A 26,090-nucleotide genomic window follows, 5' to 3' on the forward strand; every position below is an offset into this window, starting at 1 on the left:
AAATGAACTGAGTTTTATTAGTGCTAAGCAAAAATTTAAACTTACTTAAGTTGGTTTGAACTTTGAAGTATTTTGTTTCATTGAATTTTTATGTTTAGTTTTCATTCAAATCGCAAAATTATTCGTAATTACCACAAAAATTGGAAAAAGATTTCTTCAATAACCCAATTAATAAAACAAATAAGAATTATCAAAGAGATTGAATCCTCGAAAACTTTCTAAATTTGAACAGCTTTGAAGTGGAAATACCAGCGGTCAATATTTAATAACCCAGGGGTCATTATAAGTGCATTCAGCATGATGACCCTTAGAAAATACTCACACGCCAAAACTTTAAATTTATAACCTACATAATGACCCTTGAGCTATTTTTCCATGTTAGCCATGGTAGAGTCATATTAAAGCTTAACTTATGACCCCAATTTTTTCTTACTGGTCATATATTTTAAGCTTATATTAATGTTCAATAAACGTTTTAATGTTATAACTGTCATATTGCTAACTAATCACTCAACCTTATACCTATGTGAACTTGTCTTATTATTTAATTGACCTGAATTAATTTTGCATTGATTTATTGTCTCAACAAACACTTTGTTTCGACTAAAAATAAGTGTAATTCATATACTTATGGAAAGTTGCTTTGGGTTCAACCAAAGACATAATATGTACTGATTATTTTTAATTGTTTATCAACCTTTCTATCAAGAAACTGACTTGGCCAAAAATTGGAAAAAAATTGCTGTACTACTTGTGCTGTTTTTTGGCATATGTCATTGTAAAAATCCTGCAAAATTATTTTTTCTAGGTAAAAATATATTTCAAGTTTTTTGGTAACTTAAAGACACACTGATTTATTAAATTATGAATTACCTTATATTTAGTATATATATATATATATATATATATTCATTTAAACTAAAATGTATATCACCCCAAGTGTATATTTGCTCTATATGTATAAAGAGTTGAATGAGTTACATAACTTAAGTTAAGTTACAATTAAAAATACATCATACATCTTCAAAAAACTTCTATTACATTACAATTGAGCCGTTCTAAAACATCAATTTAAACCAATATATATATATACATGTAAAATTAGTTTACTTTTAATTAAAATTCCAAACCAACTGTTCTAAATCCATAAGAAATAAATGTATACACTATGGTGTATATCTATTTGTATATTAATTGTATTTGTTGTTTACATATTCCCATGTGGAAAGTGTGCTTTGTGTGGCAATTATGGAAAATATAAAACTTCTATGGTTAACTGTTCTAAACAGCTCTACACTCCACAAGGTTATATCAAACTCAAACGCAATCTAACGTGTTCTAACTACGGGATTTATGTCGCGACATGTAAATTATGTAAAAATCAGTATGTCGGCCAAACAAAAAATAAATTTTCTACAAGATGGACCGCACATAAAAACCATTGGAAAAAGTTTGACATTTCAGGCAATAATGACCAATCTGCCCTCTTACGACACTACGCCACACATCACATTAATGAACTAGAAAGAAAACCCCCAATACACGAGTGTTACAATGTAACATTTGTTGCACAACCCGAAATGGTCCAGCTGGACTTTCATGAGGACATTTGGTTAAATAAAATAGGAGCTACCATCAATATTCAGAATATTATAACACCCACTATTAAATAATCCTTGCACCTTACGTTTTTTTTCTCTTTTCTTGACCTACTTTTGCGCGACCTCAGAATTTCTTTGCGTTTTCTTGGCGTTGTTTTGCTTCAGGCATTGTGATTCCGTTTATTATAGTAGCTCTTTATTTTGCCATTTTAACGTCAGTATTGGTTAACAGCTCTACTGAACTGTATTGTAATTCTGTTATTGGCTTTTTAAACTTTTGAATAGTTTTATTTTATTTTATTTATATATAATTTTGGTGTTTCGTTGTGTTTGTAGTATATTAGCAGAACTGACGATGCTTTTTGCGTACCTATAGTATTCTGCTTTTGTTGAATAAAGTTGTTTTTGGATCTCTTTTACAACCTTTGTGGTTTTGCTTGAATTGTTTACATATTGTTTTACCAGTTTTGTAATGACTTAAGCCTATTTTTTACTTCACTGTTTTACTGCATTATTGTCTGGGCATCGCCGACCACACTTTTTAGATGTTTTACTGAACACCGGTCAAGTTTGTGCAAAACTCATAAAAATGCTTGTTTTATACTTTTGTCATTTCAAAATAATCAACAACTATAAAAATAACATAGAAAACAAGAAGCTGTTTATTTTAGAATGTTGTGTAAACAGTTGAGATACAACAGAATAGTAATTGCAGAAAATTAACAAAGACCTAGTTATTGAAATAGAAAATAGGAAAAATACAAAACACAAGTGAAAAAGACAGCAAATACTGTTTCACATTTGTCCAAATCAGAGATAAACAACTATATAATGCAAAAACGAAGTTTAAGCCGAGTCTAGTGCAGCAAACTAGACGTGGTGGTTAATTCTGCAAGTTCCTGTAAACTGGATATGGCTCTAATGAAGACATAATACAGTTTAAAATGTCATTGAATATAACTCAAAACTAGTTTTTTTTGATAAATTTTTAACCGAACGATGTCAAAAAATAATCGCCCTACTCATGACCTTATGAGTTTACCAATTTTAATAGTTTATTATTTCATTTTGTATGGTAAGGACTTAACTTGGAATTGGCTTGCTCCAGTTATGACTTGACTGGGACATGGCTTGATATTTATTCACTAATTTCTTGACTTAGACTTAAGGTATTTCAAAATGACTTGTTGACAACACTGTTTTTTACAGAGGCTCAGGTCGCAGTTGTTTAGTTTTGCCGAAGACTCAGCCGTGGTTACGCTCGCCAAAAGTAGGAGTGGCATTCAACTTAGCAATAGTGATGGCACGGTATGTTACGTCATTTATCTTTTTTTCAATTTGTGCTATCATTTTAAAATGCTTTAACATTTGCAATTAAAATGTATCAACTCCTCATTGTAATTTAAGATATCAATATATATCCATATGCTCTGTATTTTTAATACAAGTTTGCAAAATTAACTTTATTTACCAATTATGTTACTGTTAGCCACTTTTCTGTATTCTATACTCTAACAGGATATATAAACTCCAAAATGAGGTTTAATTAATTTCAATGTTAATAGATATTAAACTTAAGACTAAATGTATTTAACAAAAATTATTTTAAAGAAAAAAAAAATGATTTATGAATTTCAAATTAATAGAAAGTAAAAGAATATATAGCAAAAAAATTATCTAGATATGTTTTCATACTTAACTAGTTTCCTTGTTATACAAAACACAATTAATATATGCAATATTTAATTGAATTGATATAGACTAATAAGAATATCAAACCCCATACAGTAGTATCTACTTCCGTATGAGCTTTGATATTCTTACTATGTCTTACTACAACCTCCAACCATTATGCTCCAAAGATATATATAGATTTTTCTCACAAAATCTGTTTAAATACTCAGGTTGTAAGCAATCGACAAGTGAATCCAAGTAGATCAACCTTTCGAACAACATACTTCAAAGCAGACCATGAGAGGAAAATCCAGAGGATTCAGCGGAGGGTTTCGGAAGGGAAGCTTCCACCGCTACCCGGCCTCGTCAATAGCGGGTTTGTTTAACTTTATAGAAAACCTAAAATCTTATTATAATAGTTATGTGTGTCTGATTATCCAATTTTCATCAATGTTAGGTGCTTTATGGTTGTTTCTTGGCTCCTCTCTGAGCCTGTGTACCTTAGTTGGTAGGGCGACGGTTCCGGTGTGACCGTAGTCGTGAGTTTGAACCTCACCGCAGACTAGTCATTATAAATGTTTAAGAACTTTAAAGTTACTATTTATTTTCAGTTTGGTTTATTTTCTCGACTTGATCCCATCTAAGTCTGTGTAGCTCAGTTGGTAGAGCGACGGTCCAGGTTTTGGCCCTTGTTGCATGATAAATGTAGACCAAAAATCCTGACCGGTTACAGCAGAATACTCGAGCAAATATAACAATATAGCTCAGACACTATTTAAAGGCCTTAAAAGATATATATATTTATTTCGCCAGCAAAGGCATTGTATATCTTAAATCGAATGAATTTGATTAGGGTCTTTTAATAGTGTCTTAAAAAGAACCATTTTTATTTTACTTGAAAGAACCATTTTGCACTATCTAATAAAAGCTCAAGGTCTTCGCAAAAGTGCCTAACACTACAAACGCTTTTGTCTTCTTGTCCCTCCCAACTTCACCAAATTAATTACTGGCTTTTTGTTTAAATTAAAAATAGCAGTGTGTTTCCTAAAACGAAAATGGAACAAAAATTGCCTCAATAACACATTCAGCTCTTAACCCTAACCGCAGAACATTAATGTAGTTGTACACACAGACTCCGTCAACCACAAATCCACCATAATGGCCAAAAAGAAAATCTGACCTGCAGACCTGCAGACCTACAGACCTACAGGCCGACAGACCCACAGACCCACAGACCCACAGACCCACAGACCCACAGACCCACAGACCCACAGACCCACAGACCCACAGACCCACAGACCCACAGACCCACAGACCCACAGACCCACAGACCCACAGACCCACAGACCCACAGACCCACAGACCCACAGACCCACAGACCCACAGACCCACAGACCCACAGACCCACAGACCCACAGACCCACAGACCCACAGACCCACAGACCCACAGACCCACAGACCCACAGACCCACAGACCCACAGACCCACAGACCCACAGACCCACAGACCCACAGACCCACAGACCCACAGACTTGCAGACTTGCAGACCTACAGACACACATACACACACATTTAAAAATCGCATTCTTATTCCAGGTCATCAATGACTGCCACCGACCACCGTTCCAAGATGGTGGTTCCCCTCTCCCCAGCTCCATCTCACCACAGTAGCGAGTTCTCGATGAAAACGTCCACCAGCAATGCTGACAACGTGGTTTGGGAAGACGTGAGGTCGCCCTCGCAAGTCTCGTCTGCCAGCAAGTCGTCAAAGAAATCGGCGAACAGCATCTACGACAATACGAGTGAGTTGTTCGTTCGTAACCTTGACTTTTACTGCTTTGTGGTATAATAGCGGTGTGGAGCCATTTTCAATGGCAGGCCAAATTTAAATAGAACTGGTCGAAGTATTGGTTTTATAGTTAAACACATTTAGTTGCGTAATTTATACGCGGCCCAAAAGCAATTGCGTCGTACCTTTCTTTCATAGTTCACCACAAACACGGAACAGTATCACAAACTAAAGGCAAATCTATTAAAAAGAGCTAAATGATAATACGCCAAATGTGTCACAGTTAACTAAATTTAATATAAATGTCTGTCAAAAATGCCAAAGATCCAGTTGGAAACAACAACAATCGCATTTATTATTTTTACCACAAATTGCTGGACACTAAAACCAGTCAGTCTGCAATATTGTAGCTAGCATTGGCGTCATGGTTGTTTCTCATCGGATCCGATCGGCTATACTCTATCTATGCCTAAAAATCGTGTATCTAAAATTAATTATCTGACATTCCAAATTCTGGTCACTATAAAAATGTTGACCCTGCCCAACAACTTATCCCTTACCTTACCACATGTTTCATTACAGCGCCTAGCGACCCGGACATTATCAACCACATTGTGCGTTTGAGGGAAGCGCTTAACTGGAGAACGATGCTCCCACGACACGGGCCTGGTGTGAGACATGCAATGAGGAGCACCAACCATAAAAACCCTGTCGATGTGAGTATCGCTGGTTAACTTTTGAAGTTGTGGACAGGTCTGCGGAGTCGGTTAAAAAAACCCGAGTCCGATTCCTGCCGACAAAATAAATTCCAGTCCGACTCTGGCCGACTGTGCCGATTTCGTCGAGGCCCGAGTCTGGCTCTGACTCCACAGTATTGCGCCCATTTACGTAACTAAATTAAGGTAGATACGGAGATGTTCACTCATAGGGGTGTCATAAATATAATCCACCCACAATACATGGTTTAAAATTTTTCAACTATATGCTATTTTACCTTTACAATTTACAGTTTAGTTAATCTGTTTCAAAATTTGTACTCTGGAGTCGTAGTTTGGTGTAGTTTATTCCAATCCCGAGTCCCAAACCGACTCCGTCGAGCCCCGAATATGACCCCTCAGCCCTGGTTGTGGAACCGATAAAATGCCGTTTTTGCCCGGATACCTTCGGAAAAGGCCATTGCTGATGAGATGTAAAAACTTTCTTTTTGTTTTTCGTTTACGCGGATATTAGTGTCGAAAACCTGGTTATGCCTTTGAATATAGCTATATATTTTTTTTTTAATTTTAGGTTTTTCTGCAATTCTGAGTAAAAGCTAGACTTTCAAATTATTTGCATACAAATTTATCGTAAAGTTGAGAAGCATTGACTCTATACAGGGTATTTGTTTGTTTTCTGTGGCCATTTTCCCTTATAAAAGCTTACAGATCGATAGCCGTTGATACTAAAGTAAAGAATTAGCTTCGGGACACATAAAAATATTTCTATTTTTTATTTGTAATTTCATTAAAGTTTAGGAGGCCAATCTGTGGGGATACAAGCTAAAGGTTTGGAGCATAATGGTTGGCGGTTGTTGTAAGACGTAATAAGAATATCAAAGCCCATACAGAAGTAGGTATCACAGTTGAAAATGAAAAATTCGAAACGTTCAAAATGATACTTACTTCAGTATGGGCTTTGATATTAGAAAACTTTTCTCTGCCAGGATAGTCCAGAGGTGTATCGTTCTTCGAGCTAAGGCCGTAATAAATATCGGCGACGTGCACCGAATTTCTAGTCCATCCAACCTGGCTTTTATATCCTTATTAAACTAAAGGTTATTTCTTACAATTTATTTTACATTTTTCATAAATCCGTTTATCCAATGCCCAATAAACTATTCCGAACCGAACAATAGCTGTACAATGTGCAATTGTACATATATACTACCAACATCGTTTTGTTTCGAAAAGCGTCAACTCTCTACTGCCTCTAAACTGTTGAATTTTTTAATTTGTTTCTTCCGCAGGAGACGCTAAACCTCAAGCGCGGGTCGGGTGAGTTCGTGTACGCCATCTTGCGGCCACAGATTGGCGCTCCAGTCAACCCGTTTGACCTTTGCGTGGTATCAGCTAACGTAGCGAGATTAAAGGACGAGTACTACATCGTTACCGCTAGCTCCATCACCAAGGTACTGTAAATTGGATTGTGGATAACAGCACTTGGGTTTTTAATAATATTTCTAGTGCATTTAGAAGTTTTTAGGTTCTTTTTTTTTTTTTTTTTTTTTTTTTTTTTAAATTGCATATATTTACTTCAAAAGATTACAAAACCTTTACTGAAGTTTTTTTTTGTCATACGCACTTTTAAAAATATTAAAGAAAATAGCGCTTATTAACAAGTAAACTATTAATTGTTTTTTTTTTTTTTTTTTTTTTTTTTTTTTTTTTTTATTGTATAATCATATTTAAAACTTTTTTTTCATATTTTCAAGTCTCAAAATTGATTTTTAGAAGATCTCTCTTTTAAGACAAAAACGGTTTTCGGAAAGTTAAAACAAAAAATTGTCCAGCTCACACAGTTGCTCTTATTGATCAGAAATTACTGTTTATGCCGAGTCCGAATGTTAAGACTGGGAATTCAACTGTGAATATCTCGAATTGAAGTACTCTGCTTTAGCAAGACTGAGTATTGTCGTTAGATCGTATCCGAGTTACTCTTCTTAGCTAAGTCAGTATACTCAGTCGGCCAAGTGTAAGCATTCCTTTTTAGAGGACCAAGCATTCTTGTTTTGTCAGGGTGCTCGCGAAGTCTTTCTCGTGCATACAAATCTTGGATACACTATGCACGGATCTGTAATGTAGCTTGATAATTAATTACAAAGCCAAAAAGGTCTAGTAGATCGACATCATATTGACTATGACGTTTTAATACGAACTCGTATCATCTTTAGTTAATGTGACTGAAAGGTGACTTATAAAAGGTGGAACTCAGACTAATAACAATTGCGTCCCACCTTTTAAAAGTGATGGTTGATTTACTTGTCAGTCACATTAACATGATACAAGATCGTATCGAAATGTCTCAAGATGACGTCGATCTACTCGACCTTTTTGGCTTTGCAATTCATTATAAAGCTAAATAGAAATCTTCCCTAAAAAATCTCGAGTTTTCAGTGTCTTTCTCATTCATAAACATCTTGTGTACACTATCCACGGATCTATAATGTTTACACACTTGTACCATGTTCAGTTAATGTTACGGAGAAGTAAATTGTTTTTTGCCTCCCACCTTTATAAGCGATGCTTTTACTCGACCTTTTCGGCCTTGCAATTCATTATCAAGTTACATAAAACTCTTCCCGAAAGCAAATCTCGCGTTTCCAGTGCACGAAACGTGGCGGCGCAGGTGCCCAGGTGGACTCGGAGGTGTACCCCGTCATCTGGTGGCTATACGAGCAGCGGCTCTTCCACATGGTGGCGCACCTCGCCGTCTTCCGACGCTTCCGGATGTGGAAACAGTTCGTGGTTTGGAGGAACGCTATCCGATCCAGGAAGACCGGATCTTCAAGGTGGGAGACATGATTTAGAGTAGAGCAGTGACCGAAAATTAAGCTGTCTTTAATTTTAACACACCGCAATCGGCATGAGTTTTTTTAATGATTGCGTCATGTATTGACGTCATAAAACCACTAAAGTGTAGTTGTTCTTAACCGGGGTGCCGCAGCGCCCTGGTCTGCCGTTTCTAATGCCAAGGGGGCCGATAGGTATTTGAGAATTTTTATGAATTTGATTTTGATCAATTGGAAAGCTTAATGATGCAACTATCTGTGTACAATTAGAAACCATTATATCAAATGACATTTTCCCACATGTTTAATGTTGATTATGTTCTTCTAATTTCATTTATAGTGACATTGCACTGAAATTCTCAACGAAAATTACAGTCGATGTGCCGAAAATCTTAATTTTGAGTGCCGCAAACCATTAAACGTTAAGAATCACTGCAGTAGACTTTAACAAAATGTTAAACTGAGATACAATCTAAGTACATTTAGTGCTGAAACGTTTTTTAAAATTAAAATATTTTCCTTTGAAAAATTCATCACTTTTTAATCAATAGACCAGTATTTTAAAATGCCTTCGTTGTCCCCCTCAAACTAGTTCACGTGCCCCCAAGGGGGCATGGACCCCAGTTTAAGAACCCCAGTTTTAACGGCTAAACTTCCTTAGATGAAATGGTGTTTTTCTATATCTGTGCTTCTCCATGCTTATCAACTTGTGGTTTTTAATGTTGCACTGAATATGTGGTAATGGAAGTCACCTTGACCCTTGCAAAATAAATGTTGATCAAAATTCCTGATCAGTATCTTAAAATATTGTCCAGCAGGCGAGATGCAAATAAAGAACGAAGCTGTATAAATATAAGGCAGAAGAATGGAAGAATATGAAACTTGGGTTTCAACTCTCTATTTAATTCACTAATTGTTTTTCGCAATGTAGACAATGCTTCACGTTTACTTGTCATTGCCATGTGCAGTATATAAACCTGAAAAAGCTCACTCCGACATTTTTGTTTACTTTCAAATCACCGCTGACCTTTTGACCCCAGGGTGACTATCGAGCGCCACCTACTGACAGCTGACGACAGACTCCAGAGCTGCATCTTCAACGTGAGGAGTATGTGCGAGGACATGTGTGGAAGCAGGGACGGACTCGGGGCCGGAGAAAGAGCTGTTCTCCTTCTCAAATACGACCCAAGGTTTGTGTTTTTTTTAGTTTGAATTCCAAAGACGAATTTTCGTTTTTTCGACACTCTATTGTGGTTCAGTTGGATTTGTACATTTTTTACATCGAAATTTTTTCACTTTTAAATGAAACTCTACTATCCAAGGTTTTTTTTTATTTCGAAATCCCAGGCCGAATTTTTGGATTCCGACGATCTATTACCGTTTAGTTGAATTTGTTCATTTTTTTTTTATTTTACATCGAAATATCAAAGGAAACTTAGAGCAGCCTTTTTGATCAGTTTTATAGATGTTCGGTTTTTGCCGGTTTATTACAAATTAGTTTAATTTCTACACTTCATAATTTTATCTAAATTTAATTTGTTAGCAGTCGTTTTTAAGATAGTGTTTTAGCAGTTGTTTTTTTTATAGTTGTCGTTTTTTATCATTTAAATGTATATTTCACATGATTATTTTGCTTTGTACTGAAAATGTTTATCTCAACAAACATATAATGAAACTTTAGGTAATCGAGTGGCACCATATAAAGACAAATTGTATTGAACCCTCTTTAGAAAGTAGACAAATACGGCCATTTCCAAAGATAATTAAACTTGTTGTCGTTAATCGAATTTCGATTTCAGGAAGTTTTAGCTGTTTCACCCATTGCAAAGTGTATAGACCAGGGGTTCGTAAACTGGGGTCCATGGACCCCTTGGGGGTACGTGAACTAGTTTTAGGGGGTCCATGAGAGTCTAATTGAAAGATTAGTGTTTATTTAAGAAGTAATCAAATTTTTAAAGAAAAATATTTTAATTAAACATTAAACATTTTTGCTCTGAATGGATTCACTCTAACATTTTTTTTGGACCGAAAACAGCAGATTTATAAAGTTCATTTGGGTTGTGACGTAAATTTATGACGTCATCTTTAAAAATTTCTTCCCTAACGTGGTCCATGCGAAGCAGAAAAATTATTTAGGGGTCCGCGGTAAAAAGCCTGGCGTAGACTTTTATGTTTAGGCATCACCGTTTTACCCACGTTTAATGCATTTGCTTTTGAATATCAAGGACATTTGAATACAAAAATTTGTGTCGAATTTCGTCACATGTGCATCTTGTTTTAACAAACGATTCCAATAAATCTTCGCAAAAATACCTTTCGCTTTATCCGGCTAAAGATTTATTTTATTATTATGCAAAAGTAATTTGTTATATAATTATAAACTGTTGCAACCCGGCATAAAAATAATGTTAAAAAAACAGCGCTTCTGGCAACTGTAAGTGTGAACCAACGTTTCAGCAACTTATTCAAATCCCCTTATTCGGGATAAATGGCGGCGGACGCTTCAATTTCTATTGTTATGTGACGTAAAAAGCACGAATAGCTAACAAACTGCTTCCTTCTGAATTCCTTCTTACGGTAAAAGGAACTATAGCTTGAAAAAAAGCAAGAGTATTGTTGTAATCAACAAATGTTTCAGTTGGTGTTATCCATCACTACTGTGCTAACATCAAAGCATGTGTTCCAAAATTTGCGACTCTTAAACAAGTATTATGGTAAACTGGCTGTCCAACATCTGCCCCAAAATCTTGCCCGGAATATTGGTTAATCTTGACTCACACGAAACAACAGCAAAAACAACATGGTTAAAGCATGAACCGAATTAAGGTTATTGTATACTCCCTACTTAAACATTAACCTCGATTTTCCTACTCGTTATGGCACGCTTTTTAAAATCTACGCCATTACTTAGTACTAACCATTAGCCAATCCATGTTACCGCAGAAAGACTTACGATCTCGAAGACTTTCGTGAAATCCAGCAAAAGCAGCGTGCTGTCGCCATGGCAACCATCACCTCGTTGAGAAACCTAATTGTGAAGCAAGCAGCGAAAGTCTGCAACGTAAGTGCGCGTTGTGTGTTCTACATGCTATGTATTTGTGAAGTACAAAATACATAACAAAATAAATATACTTTGAAGCATTATGGTTGGAGGTTGTAGTAACTAAGGCGTAATAAGAATATCAAAGCCCATACAGAAGTACAGGTATCATTTTGAATGTTTCGAATAAGTATTGATAACGAATAACTGTAATGTTGAAAATGAATAAAAAGTTATTCGAAACGTTCAAAATGCTCCCTACTTCTGTATGGGCATTGATATCAAAAAATACAAATATATATATATATATATTATATATAGTAGAAAATACATTTTATATAATACAAAATACATAATGAGTAGTGCACCCTAATTTGTTTTTTCAAATGTATAGAGGCCTAGAAGTAGCTTTACATTTATTAAACCATTTTTTAGATTTAAAGTTTACGTTCGAGCTACTTTCCCATAAAATATTAAATCATTTGATTCAAATCATGGTGTAAAAAGCATTACGTGTAGATTTCACTGTAGTTTGTCAACGTACACACGGCCTAAAAATGACACGCAACATAGTGAAGAGTAATTTAAAGAATAAAAATTTATAGCGGCTTGTAATTTACCTTCTATTCATTCTCTTTAAAACCACATTACATCATGGTTCAGTGTTCGTATGTTCCAATGTGCGTAATTAATCATCCAATTAAAAAAATCACGGTCATATTTCGATCTAACACCAGTTCACTTAACGCTTACTCTTTAACAGAGTAACTTATATGCTTTCGGTGTACTAATGATAAGAAAACCGTTATCCTTGGTCAGAAAGCAGCTTCTGAAGGGCTAGAATGCGCCAGGTCACAGTTGTTAACACACATATGTGTAGGCATGTTTAATTGAATAATGCTATGGTACCGTAGATCCCCTTTAATGTGAAGCTGCTTGTACTAACATAATGTAGCAAGCATTGGCGTATGGTTGTTTCTCGACTCGCTCCCATCTAAGCCTGTGTAGCTCATTTGGTATAGCGATGGTCCCGGTACGACCGAGGTCGTGAGTTCGAACCTCACTGCAGGCAAGTTCTTCTTCTAGCCTGCCTTGCTTGCATCATTGATCGACAGATTCGGTGAGTCTGCGATGGCTTTCAGTGAACTAATATTTCGTGTGAATATGCTTCAGGCGATCGCAGAACAAGAGGGAATCACGGAAGCAGTTCTTCGCGGACGAGTTTCATGCAAACAATATGGCCACGATGCCGAGTCAAACGTCAAAGGTAGGAAATACCAGTGTTGTAAACATGTCATTTTTAGATGACTCAAGTCCAAGTCAAGTCATTTGTGAAATAACTTAAAGTCAAGTCAAGTCATTTGTAAAATAATTCAAGTCCAAGTCAAGTGATTTGCAAAATAACTCAAGTCCAAGTCAAGTCATTTGTAAAATAACTTAAGTCCAAGTCAAGTCATTTGTGAAATAACTTAAGTCCAAGTCAAGTCATTTGTGAAATAACTTAAGTCCAAGTCAAGTCATTTGTGAAATAACTTAAGTCCAAGTCAAGTCATTTGTAAAATAACTCAAGTCCGAGTCAAGTGATTTGCAAAATAACTCAAGTCCAAGTCAAGTCATTTGTAAAATAACTTAAGTCCAAGTCAAGTCATTTGTGAAATAACTTAAGTCCAAGTCAAGTCATTTGTGAAATAACTTAAGTCCAAGTCAAGTCATTTGTGAAATAACTTAAGTCCAAGTCAAGTCACTTGTGAAATAACTTAAGTCTTAGTCAAGTCATTGGTTAAACAACTTAAGTCCAAGTCAAGTCATTTGTAAAATAACTCAAGTCCAAGTCAAGTGATTTGCAAAATAACTCAAGTCCAAGTCAAGTCATTTGTAAAATAACTTAAGTCCAAGTCAAGTCATTTGTGAAATAACTTAAGTCCAAGTCAAGTCATTTGTGAAATAACTTAAGTCCAAGTCAAGTCATTTGTGAAATAACTTAAGTCCAAGTCAAGTCACTTGTGAAATAACTTAAGTCTTAGTCAAGTCATTGGTTAAACAACTTAAGTCAAAGTCAAGTCATTTGTGAAATAACTTAAGTCTTAGTCAAGTCATTGGTGAAATAACTTAAGTCCAAGTCAAGTCATTTGTGAAATAACTTAAGTCAAAGTCAAGTCATTAGTGAAATAACTTAAGTCCAAGTCAAGTCATTTGCGAAATAACTTAAGTCTTAGTCAAGTCATTGGTTAAATAACTTAAGTCAAAGTCAAGTCATTTGTGAAATAACTTAAGTCTTAGTCAAGTCATTGGTTAAATAACTTAAGTCAAAGTCAAGTCATTTGTGAAATAACTTAAGTCTTAGTCAAGTCATTGGTTAAATAACTTAAGTCCAAGTCAAGTCATTTGTGAAATAACTTAAGTCAAAGTCAAGTCTATTGTGAAATAACTTAAGTCCAAGTCAAGTCATTTGTGAAATAACTTAAGTCTTAGTCAAGTCATTGGTTAAATAACTTAAGTCAAAGTCAAGTCATTTGTGAAATAACTTAAGTCCAAGTCAAGTCTTTTTGAACAAATAACAAGGCAAGTCCCAGTCAAGTCATAACTGGGGCAACTCAATTTTAAGTCAATTCCTTGTTAAACAAAATTAAACGTTAAACTATTAAAATTGGTAAACTCCGACTATATATGAGCAATAACCCAACCAAGAAACAACAAAAACACAACATTTAGCAAGAAAGTCGTTTATTGTGCTAAAATAAAATGAATAATGGTGAAAATAACAGCCCAAATTGACATAAAAAGCGACATGCTTTATGATCCAAACGTTTCGGCAAATGCCGAAATCACTGATGGTGGCATGAGCATTTGCCGAAACGTTTGAATAATAAAGCATGTCGCTTTTTATGTCTATTTGGGCCGTTATTTTCACCATTAAAATGAATAACCCATTTAAAAATAGAAGCCTAATGAAAACTCTTAATTTCAGCCCAAGTAATTTGTTCAAAAGACTTAAGTCGATTGAAGTCACTTTGCCCAAACGACTTAAGTTAAGTCATTTAAATATAGTGACTTAAGTACACTTAAGCCAAGTCATTAACTTAGATCATTATAACATTGGAAAACACACCCATCCTTGTATGTTTTTTTAACCCAAATTTGTTTACGGTGCATAGTTGCCAAGATTTACCAAAAAGCCAAACTTAATTCCCCGATTTACTTTTTACCACATATTCTTCCTCCAGACACCACATTACTAAATCGTTACTAAACATATTTCTTTGTCTGCAATGTGTCGTTATTCAAAATATCGCATTTTTTATATGGAAACTAAATAAAGCCACTCCGTACCAAAAAAATAGTTTAATTAAATGTTATACACTTACTATTTCCAAACAAACATGACCACATTTCATTTCCAAGGTTTATACCGTTGGCTTCTTACTGTTTTACTTTTAACTTGTTTTGTTATTTCGATTTGATTTTTAAAACATATCCTTTATCCTCTAAACATGACCTACACCCAGCTGGGAGAATGTAGAAAAGTTCATTTTTTTTAAAACAATTCTCCTGATTATCTCTTTAACACTTATATTTAATCCTCCAGACACCACCTACACACAGCTGGGAGAATGGAGGAAAGTGCTCGGGCGTCTTTCTTCATTCCTCCTGCTCCTCGACCGCGTCATCCGTGACGCGCTGGACCGTGCAGTTGCCAAGGCGACAGAGTTCCTCCTCGCGTTCCTGGCTGTTTCCAATCACGACGGAAGATGCGAGATGCGAGGGTTGACCGGAGAAGACGGGATTGAATCTTCATCTAGAGAGGCGGCCCTGTGAGTTATTTTTTTTTTTTAGTTGTTTTGTTTTTCTGTGAGTTTTTACGTATAGGGTTACCAAGTCTTTGTATCTCGTCTCTAAGTCGTTGACTTGGCCAAAGTGTTTTTATTTATTAATACTCGTCTATTAATACTCGTCTAATTTGGTTAATGTTTATTGCTCTTGATTTCCTTTTTTTAGCTTTTAATTGATTTTTAATTTTTTAGATCTTGATTTCATTTTGTTTTTTTTAGCCTTCTGAACATTTTCAATTTTTATCTCTTGATACATTTTCAATTTTTTAGCCGTGAATCAGTGTTCTACCGACTTAATTAATTAACTTTAACTTAAGTGCTCTTTGGTAAAATGCCAAAGAAAGAGACCTAAGTGTTTTGATTTATTGAAATTCATCAAATTTGTTCAATTTTTATCGCTCTTGACTTTATTTTTAATTTTTAGCTCTTGATACATTTCTAATTTTTTAGGCCTGTTTTTGCTTTGGAAGTTTTCACGAAAAGGGTAACCAGGGCTGCCACAAAGTATTTGACTATTTATAAGCCTTAACAACTCACTTCACTGGCTTGACCTAAGTGCGATTAAGTCAAAGTGTGAAGTGTTTTAATTTATTGAAATTCGTCAAATACGGAATCTCACCTGCAACAGAACACATAATGCTGACGATAAAAGTTCTAAAATTTAATAATTGCTTGAGAAGTGCATCGCTTCGACCAAAAAATCATACAAATGGCATCATCAGTTTATCTGTACAAATAAATAGTAGAAAGTAAAAAAAAATGTTTATTTATTTTACATTTTAATATTTTTTTCTATTAATTTATTGAGGCGGTGCTGTGAGTTGAGTGTTTGTTTTGGACTTGAGGCCTGTTTTTGCTTTGAGAGTTTTAACGGAAAGTTAACCAGGGTTGCCACCAAGACTTTAAATCTCGTCTCTAAGCCATTGACTTGACTTGACCACCTAAGTGTTCTAACGACTTAAGCCATTGACTTGACTTGACCACTTAAGTGTTCTAACGACTTAAGCCATTGACTTGACTTGACCACTTAAGTGTTCTAACGACTTAAGTCATTGACTTGACTTGACCACTTAAGTGTTCTAACGACTTAAGCCATTGACTTGACTTGACCACTTAAGTGTTCTAACGACTTAAGCCATTGACTTGACTTGACCACTTAAGTGTTCTAACGACTTAAGCCATTGACTTGACTTGACCACTTAAGTGTTCTAACGACTTAAGTCATTGATTTGACTTGACCACTTAAGTGTTCTAACGACTTAAGTCATTGACTTGACTTGACCACTTAAGTGTTCTAACGACTTAAGTCAATGACTTGACTTGACCACTTAAGTGTTCTAACGACTTAAGTCATTGACTTGACTTAAGTGCTCTTCTGTAAATTGACCAAAATATAAGCCCGAGTCCCGACTCCGACTCGGCCAAAAAAATAAACCCGAGTCTGGCCCAATGTGTGATTTCGTGAAGTCTTGGAGTCTGGCTCTGCCAGGCTGTGTTGCAACTATTTACGAAACTAAATACGCTGAATATACAGCAATCCTCTCAATCCACTCATAGGGGTGTCGTATAATACATCCACCTACAAAACGTGGTTTCATCTGGAGAGGTGGTGCTGTGTGTCAGTGGTCTAGCGACTTAAGTCTTTGACTTGACTAAAGTACTATTTAGTAAATAGCCAAAGTGTTTTCATTTATTAATATTCGACAAATTTGGTTAAATATTTTTTATTTGATTTTATTCCTACGTTTTTGTCTTAGATACGCCGAAGTAACACACAACAGTGAGCGGAACGGATATTCGAACCTGAGAGAAACCACAGGACCAAAGCTAATCAAGTCTGACGCTGTGGTGAGTGTCCTTGCCTGTTTGCTATATTTGATAACAATTTACAGCTCGAATTTTAAGAACAAATACGAAATTGGACTTCGTTTTTTTTTCTAAATCAGGGTTTTCTCAATCAGGGGTGCGAGAACTGTTCCAAGGGGTGCGGGGATGGCGAATGACTCACAGAAAATGTATTACTCTAATTTATATATTTGCTCAGTTACATGTAAAACTAACTCACATTTTGGTATTGTGTTATCGTGTTATCAGTTACTACTATAAAAATAAAATCACAATGGTTCTGTTATTTGAACAATTCTAGAAGGGGGTGCGAGAATTGGTTGGTGATTTAAAAAAGGTGCGAGAATTGGTTGGTGACTTGAAAAAGGTGCGAGAATTGGTTGGTGATTTGAAAAAGGTGCGAGAATTGGTTGGTGGCTTGAAAAAGGTGTGAGAATTGGTTGGTGACTTGAAAAAGGTGCGAGAATTGGGTTTAGGGCACTATTCATTACTATACCGGGTCCTTTTGGAAAAGTTATTACTGAAATCATGTGGCTTAATTAGCATGAAAGTGTAAGTTTATAGCCAGGCCTTTCTTATACTACTACCATCACGGAGCTGATCGTTTATAGCCTAATGTATTCCGTAGGTCAATATTCATAATTAAAAGAAAATTTGTTTGGTAATAATTATGATTATTATAGTTTTTAGTTTAATTTTTGAAAACTCCCTTTTTGATACTGCGTTAATGTAATATTTGGCATTGGGCCTAATATTGTATAGCTTTTAATTGGAATTTAACCAATATGAATGAATTTCGCTGCTTCAGCCTGCACGCTATACGATATTTCTTACAATTGTCAGCTTGCTGATTCTAAGGTGTTTTTCAGGAATCTGGCGATGGAAGTGATAAATCCAAGGACAAAGACAAAACCTTGGACGAGTTTTCTCCCCCAGTCTTCACTGTAAGTTGAGATTTTAATCTGTCGAAAGATCTACCTCAAGTTATTAAAGCTGAAACTGCTATAGAGGAATGATATTTGACATTTAATATTATAATAAAACTTAACCTACCGGAACCCAAACTCTAGCCCGCAACTTAACCCAATAATGTGCGATAAACCATTTGTTGAGTGGTAGGATTCTGGGCCAACGCTAAAAAATCGTACAAACCCTCCAAAAAATTAATAAAATTGTTTTGTATCGTGTCAACAATATTTATAATATTTTATAGCCAGTTAAATTTGTATACTTTTATATACTAAGTGAATATACAAATGGCGAAAATTATGTTATCTTTAGGTTAAACTAAAACCCATTCGAAGAAATCTAAAGAAGTCATATATCTATATAAGATAATCAAGTGGTCATTTTTGTCAAGTTGTATTGTAATGCTGACAAGCTTTGTTACAACCGTGCTTCATCAGGTCAAAGTAGAAATGAAAGCAATTAAAATATATCTATCATGTATTTATGCTTCTCGAGGTGATGTTTTTTGAGCGATCTCATCAAGGCTGACTTTGATATGATTTCAGTTCACACTTGCAAAGGGTTGAGGCGATATATCTTAATTAGACGCTTAATATTATCCTATAAATATTTGCTCTGGTAATTATTTTCTCTCCAACATTTCGGCAACCTATTCAAGTCGCCTTCTTCGGGGTGAATGGAAAAACATTGCATTCAGTCTATGATATTAAACTGTTGCTACCAGGCGTAATATTAATTAAAAAACAACTCATATGACAATTATATTTCTTCTCCAACGTTTTGGCAACTTATTTAAATCACCTTGTTCGGGGTGAATGACGTTGAACGCTCGTAGTAAACATTATGATTAACATAAAGGGAAAAAATCAAATTAAATTACGTTCAATATGCTTCGAAAACTTTACTTACCTTTCGTTTTTTAGGTCCATCTCGTTTTGGAGGTTTTTGAGACTGAAGTTCGAAGTCGAATCAGCAGCACAAGCACAATGTCGACCAGAAAGAGGCTGTCTAAGTAGGTGGAACGCACAAACACTGTTTACTAATTTTACTTGTTTGTAGAAGTAGTAATACTGAAACATGCATATTTTGTGATGAAGCCCAATAATTTTTATTTTATTTAATTAATTTTTCATTTAGTTAACAAAACTAAAATAATCTACTTTTAATTCTAATCTACTTTGAAAAACTGAAATGCTCTAATTTTAATTGTAATCTAATTTTTAAAAGCTAAAATAAATTGAGTCTGCATTAAGGCAATTTCAGGGATAATTATTTTTTTATGTTTTCTTCTTTATATAGGCTTCTGCGACGTGAGAGCGTGGTTCGTTTCGGCAAGAGTGTAACCTACTCGGAAACATCAGGAGCCGACTCGATCGGGTCAGACTCGGATATCTTGGACTCTGAGGTGCCGAGTAGAAGGCAGTCCATCGTCAGGTAAGTAGAAAGCCAGTTTGTTGTTGTAAATTGAAAACATCATTTTGAAATTGTTTACACTCGCCTGGCTTTTGTGTGAGATCTCTTGCTTATATTTTTGTGTGAGATTTCTTGCTTATATTTTTGTGTGAGATCTCTAACTTAAGTTTTTTGTGAGATTCCTTACTTAAATTTCGTGTGAGATTTCTTATTAAGTTTAACTCAATAAGATACCACAGGTGTATTATTAATACTCTTGTGTTTAATGATCTATTCCTGTTTCAGCTACCAACCATGTTTTTTACATTATTATCTTTAGATAACCCACCTATAGGTTCAATTTAAAACCACTCAATTTTTAAACAGAATAATGCAGCAACGCCAAGGTTCGCATTGTTAACATTCTCGAGTTGTTTCGAAAACTACATTTTCTGTTGATATAATTAATTAATTGTAATTTTTATTTTTGGCGTGCCTAATTCTTTTTTCAGTTACTTGGTTAACTTAGTTTTGTAATTTAAACTGATTTTCATATGCTACGATGTTTTCCCCTGATATTTTGCTTAAATGCGTTGTCTTTTCTGTCTTGTCGGTTTAATTTTTCACCCATATGCTACGACTGGTAAATTATTTTTGTTCAAAAACTGTCGGCCTTTTTTAATACAAGCCTTAAAATAGCCCAACAAGTTTAAGGCGATCCGCAACAACTATGTATCGAACATACTTTAATCCCGCCAAAAGGAGATATTATCAGTTTTAATTGAACAGCTTAATTGGAATGAACTAATTTGAGATCTTTCAAATTTTAGTGGTTTATTTTACGTTTTCCTGTTTTATATTAAACTTTAAGCAGTTATCACGAACTTCGTAAGTATTAGTCCTAATAGCTTTGCACTTTGGTTTAACTGAAAAGTTAACTTATTTGTAATCACCTCCGAGCCACGCTTAAAGAGTTAAAAAGTAAAGCCGTGGTCCAAACGGACATGTTTATTTTCAAAACATTTCAATTGTTACGTCACAGTGAGCAAAGCTTGGCAGAGGCGCCTTCTCTCGTGACTCTCTCTCCATCCAAAGAGGAATTCATGTCGGCGATCCAGTCAATTGTGGAAGGATTCGAGAGTGTGCTCTCTGAGGTGAGTTTGTAGAAAAAGACCTAACTAGTTATTTTACATGCTTTTAAGTTGTTTTTGCCACCATGCCTCTATATACGCAACAGTTATCAGACTCCTTTTTAAAAAAATTGTGAAGAAAAATCTTGAAAATCTTCTCTAGCTTACTGTGACCCAATATTAGCGATTTAACTAACATTTGGCTTGGGTGGGATTCGAACTGACGCCCTTGGAAATACACGACCATTGCTTTACCGAATAAGCTATCAATGGTATGATTAAAAAGCCTAGTAAATTTGTGAAAATCTTTATATCGAATCCCAATAACAATAATTTTCCAAAAATCTAAAAGAATTCTCTAGGTTAACGCGACCCATCATCTTAGCGATTAAACTTACAATTGCCTTATGTAGGATTCGAACTGACGCCCGTGGAAATACACGACCATTGCTTTACCGAATAAGCTATCAATGGTATGATTGAAAAGCCTAGTAAATCTTGTTGAAATCCTTATATCGAATCCCAATAACAATAATTTTCTAAAAATCTAAAACAATTCTCTAGGTTAGCGCAACCCCAAACCTAACAATAGCGTAAAACTTTTGTAAACCCTTGTATCGAATCCAAATCACAACACTTTTCCCAATATCGCAAAAATCCTCTTCCACCAGGTAAACATGATCTGCTCGGCATCTGAGCTCGAGGACTTCACCCGTCCTCCCGCCTTCGACATCCAGCTCTCTTCAGCGGAAGAGGAACCGGATCCATGCGTCGTGTACTCCACCAGTGTCCTCGCATCCGACCACGGGCATTCCTCCAAGGTGGATCTTCTCCTGCGTAATGTGAGAAGAGCATTGGAGGAGGCGACAGAATATTCGGCGAACTACAAGAGGTGTGAACAGCAAGTGCAATGGTGTTCTCGTTTTTTTATTATTTGTAGATGAGTTTGAAATTCCTTTAACCTAGTTGTCAAACATATAAGGAAGTGTTTCGCAACCTTTTTGACCTGCGGCACCCTACAGAAATTACAAATAGTTTGCGGCACTCTTGCTCGTATTTTTGCTGATTGGTTAACTGTAACGTTACAATAAACGAGATTAAATAGCACATCAACTGTTCAACAAGGTTGATAAAACCTTTTAAGCTATTGGCAATTTTATCGTACACAAAAAGTTGCATCAAGAAGCTTACCAATAAAACTGGAATCTGAATGAATTTGAAATATCTCTCGGCAACATTGAGCGTTAAAAACGGCACCCCAGTTGAGAGTCGCTGCTTCAATCCCATCATAGTTTTTGAAGATTCAAGAAAATAGTGAAATTACTGTGTAAAGAAAGGACATGGCCTGGCAAAAATATATTATTAATCCTTTAACTGCTGAATTTTTTTTTGTTAAATCCAGTTTGACCGGGTGCTGCTTCAAGACTTCTCCTGCAATAGCCTTAGTAAATAGCCAATAAGTTTCTCTGTCAAAGTTGTTCTTTTTGAATTTTTTAAATTGAGTGTAATTTTGTTTGCTCGTCATCACCAAATCGATGACGTCATCTTGAAATGTTTTTTTCAGGAACAAAATAACTTTTAAACACAATTTTAAATAAGTCTTCATACTGAGTTGAAAAGCAAATAAGTCAGTAGTCGGCAAACTTTATTTGTCGCGACCCCCCCCAAAAAGAATTATTGAAGCCCCACTTTATTTAAAATTCTGCGACAATAGGGGGGGGTCCATGATTTGGGGGCAAGCGTATAAAAATGTTTTGTAAGACGTCACACAAAAACATTTCATTCAAAAAACTGTTGTTCTCGGGATAATTCGTGAATATGCAGCTGGACTTTGTTTGTACCGGCATCGGTTATAGCCTTATCCCGGACGACCACCGGTAATATCATTTGTCATCGGCTCCGATGCGATCCGATATTTCCATACATGCCAAAATGTGACCAATCACTTTAGATTTTGCTCTATGGTGGACGAGAGCCGCCTAGTGGACGTTGATTCCTCCATCCGAGAGCAGGAGTGGGGTCCGGATGAGTTCTCATCAGTTCTCTTTCGTCACACTGAGATGACGCGTGAGATGCGCGACATGAAACCAACCAAGCGTGTCGCAATGCTACAGGTCGACGCCAAGGGTTTCTGCAAGTCCGTGCTGCCTTATCCGCAGGTAAATTCCGCTTTTTATGTATTTTGCAAGTCCGTGCTGCCTTATCCCCAGGTAAATTTACTTTTTTGGATTTCCCTTCTTATTTAAATTTCCCATTTTATCTATTCTGCAAGTCGAACTCCGGTGATTTCCGCTTTTAAGGAGTCTTACTAGTGCTTTATCTGAATTTTTAGGTAAATTCTGCTATTTACGCTTGTTGCTATAGTTTACACTTCTAAATTTTCCTTTAAAACCTGTTTTTTATCTATTCTGCAACTCGAACTGCGTTATCTGTATTTTTTAGGTAAAATCGTTTTTGGGACTCTCACTTTGTCTATATTTTTTGGAGTAGTTTCCGCTTTTGCGCTTGTTACTATAGTCCTCTTCTTCGAAATTTTTGTTTAAAATCCGCTTTTTGTCTACATTTTAACTTGAGAATGGCCTATATTTAACGTATTTAATACATATTCATTTTACTATGTAGCGTTAAAACGTGGTGTAAAATGCGCTACAATTACGAAAGTTCCGCTTTGATCGATTCTAAATTTTATTTTTCAGGCAATTTTCGCTTTTTATTTATTCTGCGAGTCCGCGTACCCTTATCCACAGGTAAAATCCGCTATTTAGGTTCCGCTACTATTCCTCTCTCCGTAACAAAAGTTCCATTTTTGATCAACTCTGCTTCTTTTGTCAATGAGTGTTTTCCGCTTTTTCCGTTTTCAGGTTGTGATCGACGCCACGCACGAGTGGTTACCGTTGATTACTGCTCGCCACAACGAGGAGCTGCTGTCAGTCATCCGGAACGCCACGCGCCGATTGGACAGCAGCCCCGACACGGTTGAGCAGTTCGTAGAGCACCTGACCTTTTTGGCGCGAACAGCCACCGAGATGCCGGCGCTCGACAAGGAGTACTATGTCGTCACAAGGTCGGTGTTTACGTTTGAAAGTTCAAATCGGTGCCGGGTTGAGGTTAGCTAGTCTGGACTGTGGTTGATATACAAGAGTGGCTGTAGCAAAAACTCATTAGGCAGTATTCATTTCTTTGTAAGAAAAGTAAGTTTGCTTTATTTAATTACCCAATATGTTCATTAAATCCAAACCCTCAAAACGCCAACAATGTCGTCACGTGGTTAGTGTTTTTGTTTGAAATTCTAGTATGTGGCTGAAGAGATTAGCTATAGTTGGTTATGCTAATTTGGCATGCGTTTTATATAAATTATATCATTGGGTTTAACAATCAGTCATTTTTCTCAACCTTTTCAGATTTCAAAGCTTGAAACAAATTAAAAAAGATCCCTATATCGTTTCAGCAGGACACCTTGACACATGTCATGATTTTTGCTCATTTTTCTATCAATGTTTCAATCAATGGGTTAAATTACTGTTCGCAGTATTTCACGATCATTAAGCAGGGAACTGATATTTAACGCTAGACATTTAATCAAGCACAAAGTCGTTGTTTCTTTGCTTATTTTCTCTCCTTTTTCTTCTATTCTGGTCACGATTACACCGAGTTGAGATAAACCGAATAAACTTCTATTGTAGTTTTTTAAAAAATGTAAAGGTTATAACTTCAGTGAAAATGAGCCGTTTAAATGAACTTTTTCGAATGATTTGTCAGTGAATATGTAAAGATTCTGAAGCCCTTGAAGGCCAATCGGTTACCAATAGCTAGTGCCAAAAATACTAGTTTAGGCAACATTAAATTAAAACTTGTAAGCCGTTATGTATATAACAGCAATTTTCACTCTTTTTTACCTTTTAGACTTTTCACTATCATCAAGGAGTACGGCGTGTGGATGGACCCTGAAGCATTGGCAGTTTTCCACACTCTCGTGCCAACCTTCCAGCATCTGAAGAGCGCAATCCTCTTCTGCGACGCGAAGAAGGACGACAACATCATGCGATTCAGCACAGACCTCGACAAGCAGATCCACCAGCTGCGCATCCAGCTGTTTAACCTCAGAAACAAGGCTAGTTTTTGTACTTGGTTTTCGTTAGGTCTTTTTGGTATTTTTTAACGCTGACTAGAAAACCCTGAGTACGTTCTTGCTCGCAAATTTTTTTTAAAGCTTTTTGCCCCTGATTAGAAAACCCTGAGTTCGGTCTTGCTCACTAGAATATTTTTTTTAATGTTTTTTCTGCAATTTTTAAATTACTTCTAAATTGAAAGTAGCAAAATGACGATTTTAGTGATTTATATTTTCAACGTTGGCCAAATCCATCGCAGACCGAATCTGTCGATCAATGATGCAAGCAGGACAGGCTAGAAACACAACTTGCGGGCTTAGGTATTCATTCCACTTCTTACTACAACCTCGAACCATTATCTTAAGAGATATTCGACACGTTCACAAAATGCTACCTACTTCTGTACTGTATACCGAAAGCCATTGCAGACTCTTCTATGCAGGCATAGCTCAGTTGGTAGAATACGGTCCCGGCTTGACCGGAGGTCGTGAGTTCGAACCTCACTGCAGGCTAGTTGTTTTTCTAGTCAGCCCTGCTTGCATCATTGATCGACAGATTCGGTGAAGAGTCTGCAATGGCTTTCGGTGTACTAATTATACGTAAGCCGTTATCGTTGGTCAAAAAGCAGCCTCAGAATGGCTAGATTTCAGTTGTAAACACACATTTGTGTGTTCATGTTTCGTTGGATACTAATGGCTTTGATATTATTGTACGTCTTACTACAAACTCCAAACATTATGCTCCAAAGTTTTAATTAGATTTTGGCTTCTAACCTATCGTCAATACTCTTTATCCACTATGGCTTATCGAAATTTAATAAATCCAAGTATCAAACATATTTGTGACGCGATGCCAATCTTTAAGGTTCAACAGACTGTTTATCTTTTCCAAGTTTAAATCAATCCAAAGGTTAATTTATTCTAAATATCTCCCAAGGTGCAAGCTCCCAGTCTTCTGAGCAGCGACTCCTTGTCAGTTGTTGTCCTGGAGAACATCAAGATTCTCTCTGAGGAGTCGGAGGGTCTCTCCACCAAAGCTAGGAGCTACGCCAACTACCAGGATCGATTTGGATCTTCCTATAGTTCAAGTAAAGGGAAGAAGGTCTACACTGTGTAAGTTATTTGAAAAAACACTTTAAGGACTTTATTACAGTGCATCCAAAGA

At 35.9% G+C, this 26,090-nt stretch overlaps 1 protein-coding gene across 1 annotated transcript in view; it reads left to right on the forward strand.

The window, feature by feature from the left end:
- Positions 1-26,090, forward strand: part of LOC146134862 (dynein axonemal heavy chain 6-like) — a 205,502-nt gene that overhangs the window by 572 nt on the left and 178,840 nt on the right. Inside the window, exons 2-22 of the mRNA XM_083395693.1 lie at positions 2,811-2,909; positions 3,506-3,651; positions 4,872-5,077; positions 5,647-5,780; positions 7,070-7,231; positions 8,427-8,611; positions 9,652-9,801; positions 11,555-11,672; positions 12,825-12,918; positions 15,238-15,463; positions 17,239-17,329; positions 17,628-17,753; positions 18,196-18,270; positions 19,219-19,307; positions 19,595-19,729; positions 20,730-20,841; positions 21,489-21,709; positions 22,769-22,976; positions 23,679-23,881; positions 24,721-24,928; positions 25,863-26,038. Coding sequence (XP_083251819.1) covers positions 2,811-2,909; positions 3,506-3,651; positions 4,872-5,077; positions 5,647-5,780; positions 7,070-7,231; positions 8,427-8,611; positions 9,652-9,801; positions 11,555-11,672; positions 12,825-12,918; positions 15,238-15,463; positions 17,239-17,329; positions 17,628-17,753; positions 18,196-18,270; positions 19,219-19,307; positions 19,595-19,729; positions 20,730-20,841; positions 21,489-21,709; positions 22,769-22,976; positions 23,679-23,881; positions 24,721-24,928; positions 25,863-26,038 — 3,164 coding nt within the window. The remainder of the gene's footprint in view (positions 1-2,810; positions 2,910-3,505; positions 3,652-4,871; positions 5,078-5,646; positions 5,781-7,069; positions 7,232-8,426; positions 8,612-9,651; positions 9,802-11,554; positions 11,673-12,824; positions 12,919-15,237; positions 15,464-17,238; positions 17,330-17,627; positions 17,754-18,195; positions 18,271-19,218; positions 19,308-19,594; positions 19,730-20,729; positions 20,842-21,488; positions 21,710-22,768; positions 22,977-23,678; positions 23,882-24,720; positions 24,929-25,862; positions 26,039-26,090) is intronic.

The sequence above is a fragment of the Ascidiella aspersa genome, chromosome 8 (genome assembly GCF_963924565.1).
Source record: "Ascidiella aspersa chromosome 8, kaAscAspe10.2, whole genome shotgun sequence".
Classification (NCBI taxonomy): domain Eukaryota; kingdom Metazoa; phylum Chordata; class Ascidiacea; order Phlebobranchia; family Ascidiidae; genus Ascidiella; species Ascidiella aspersa.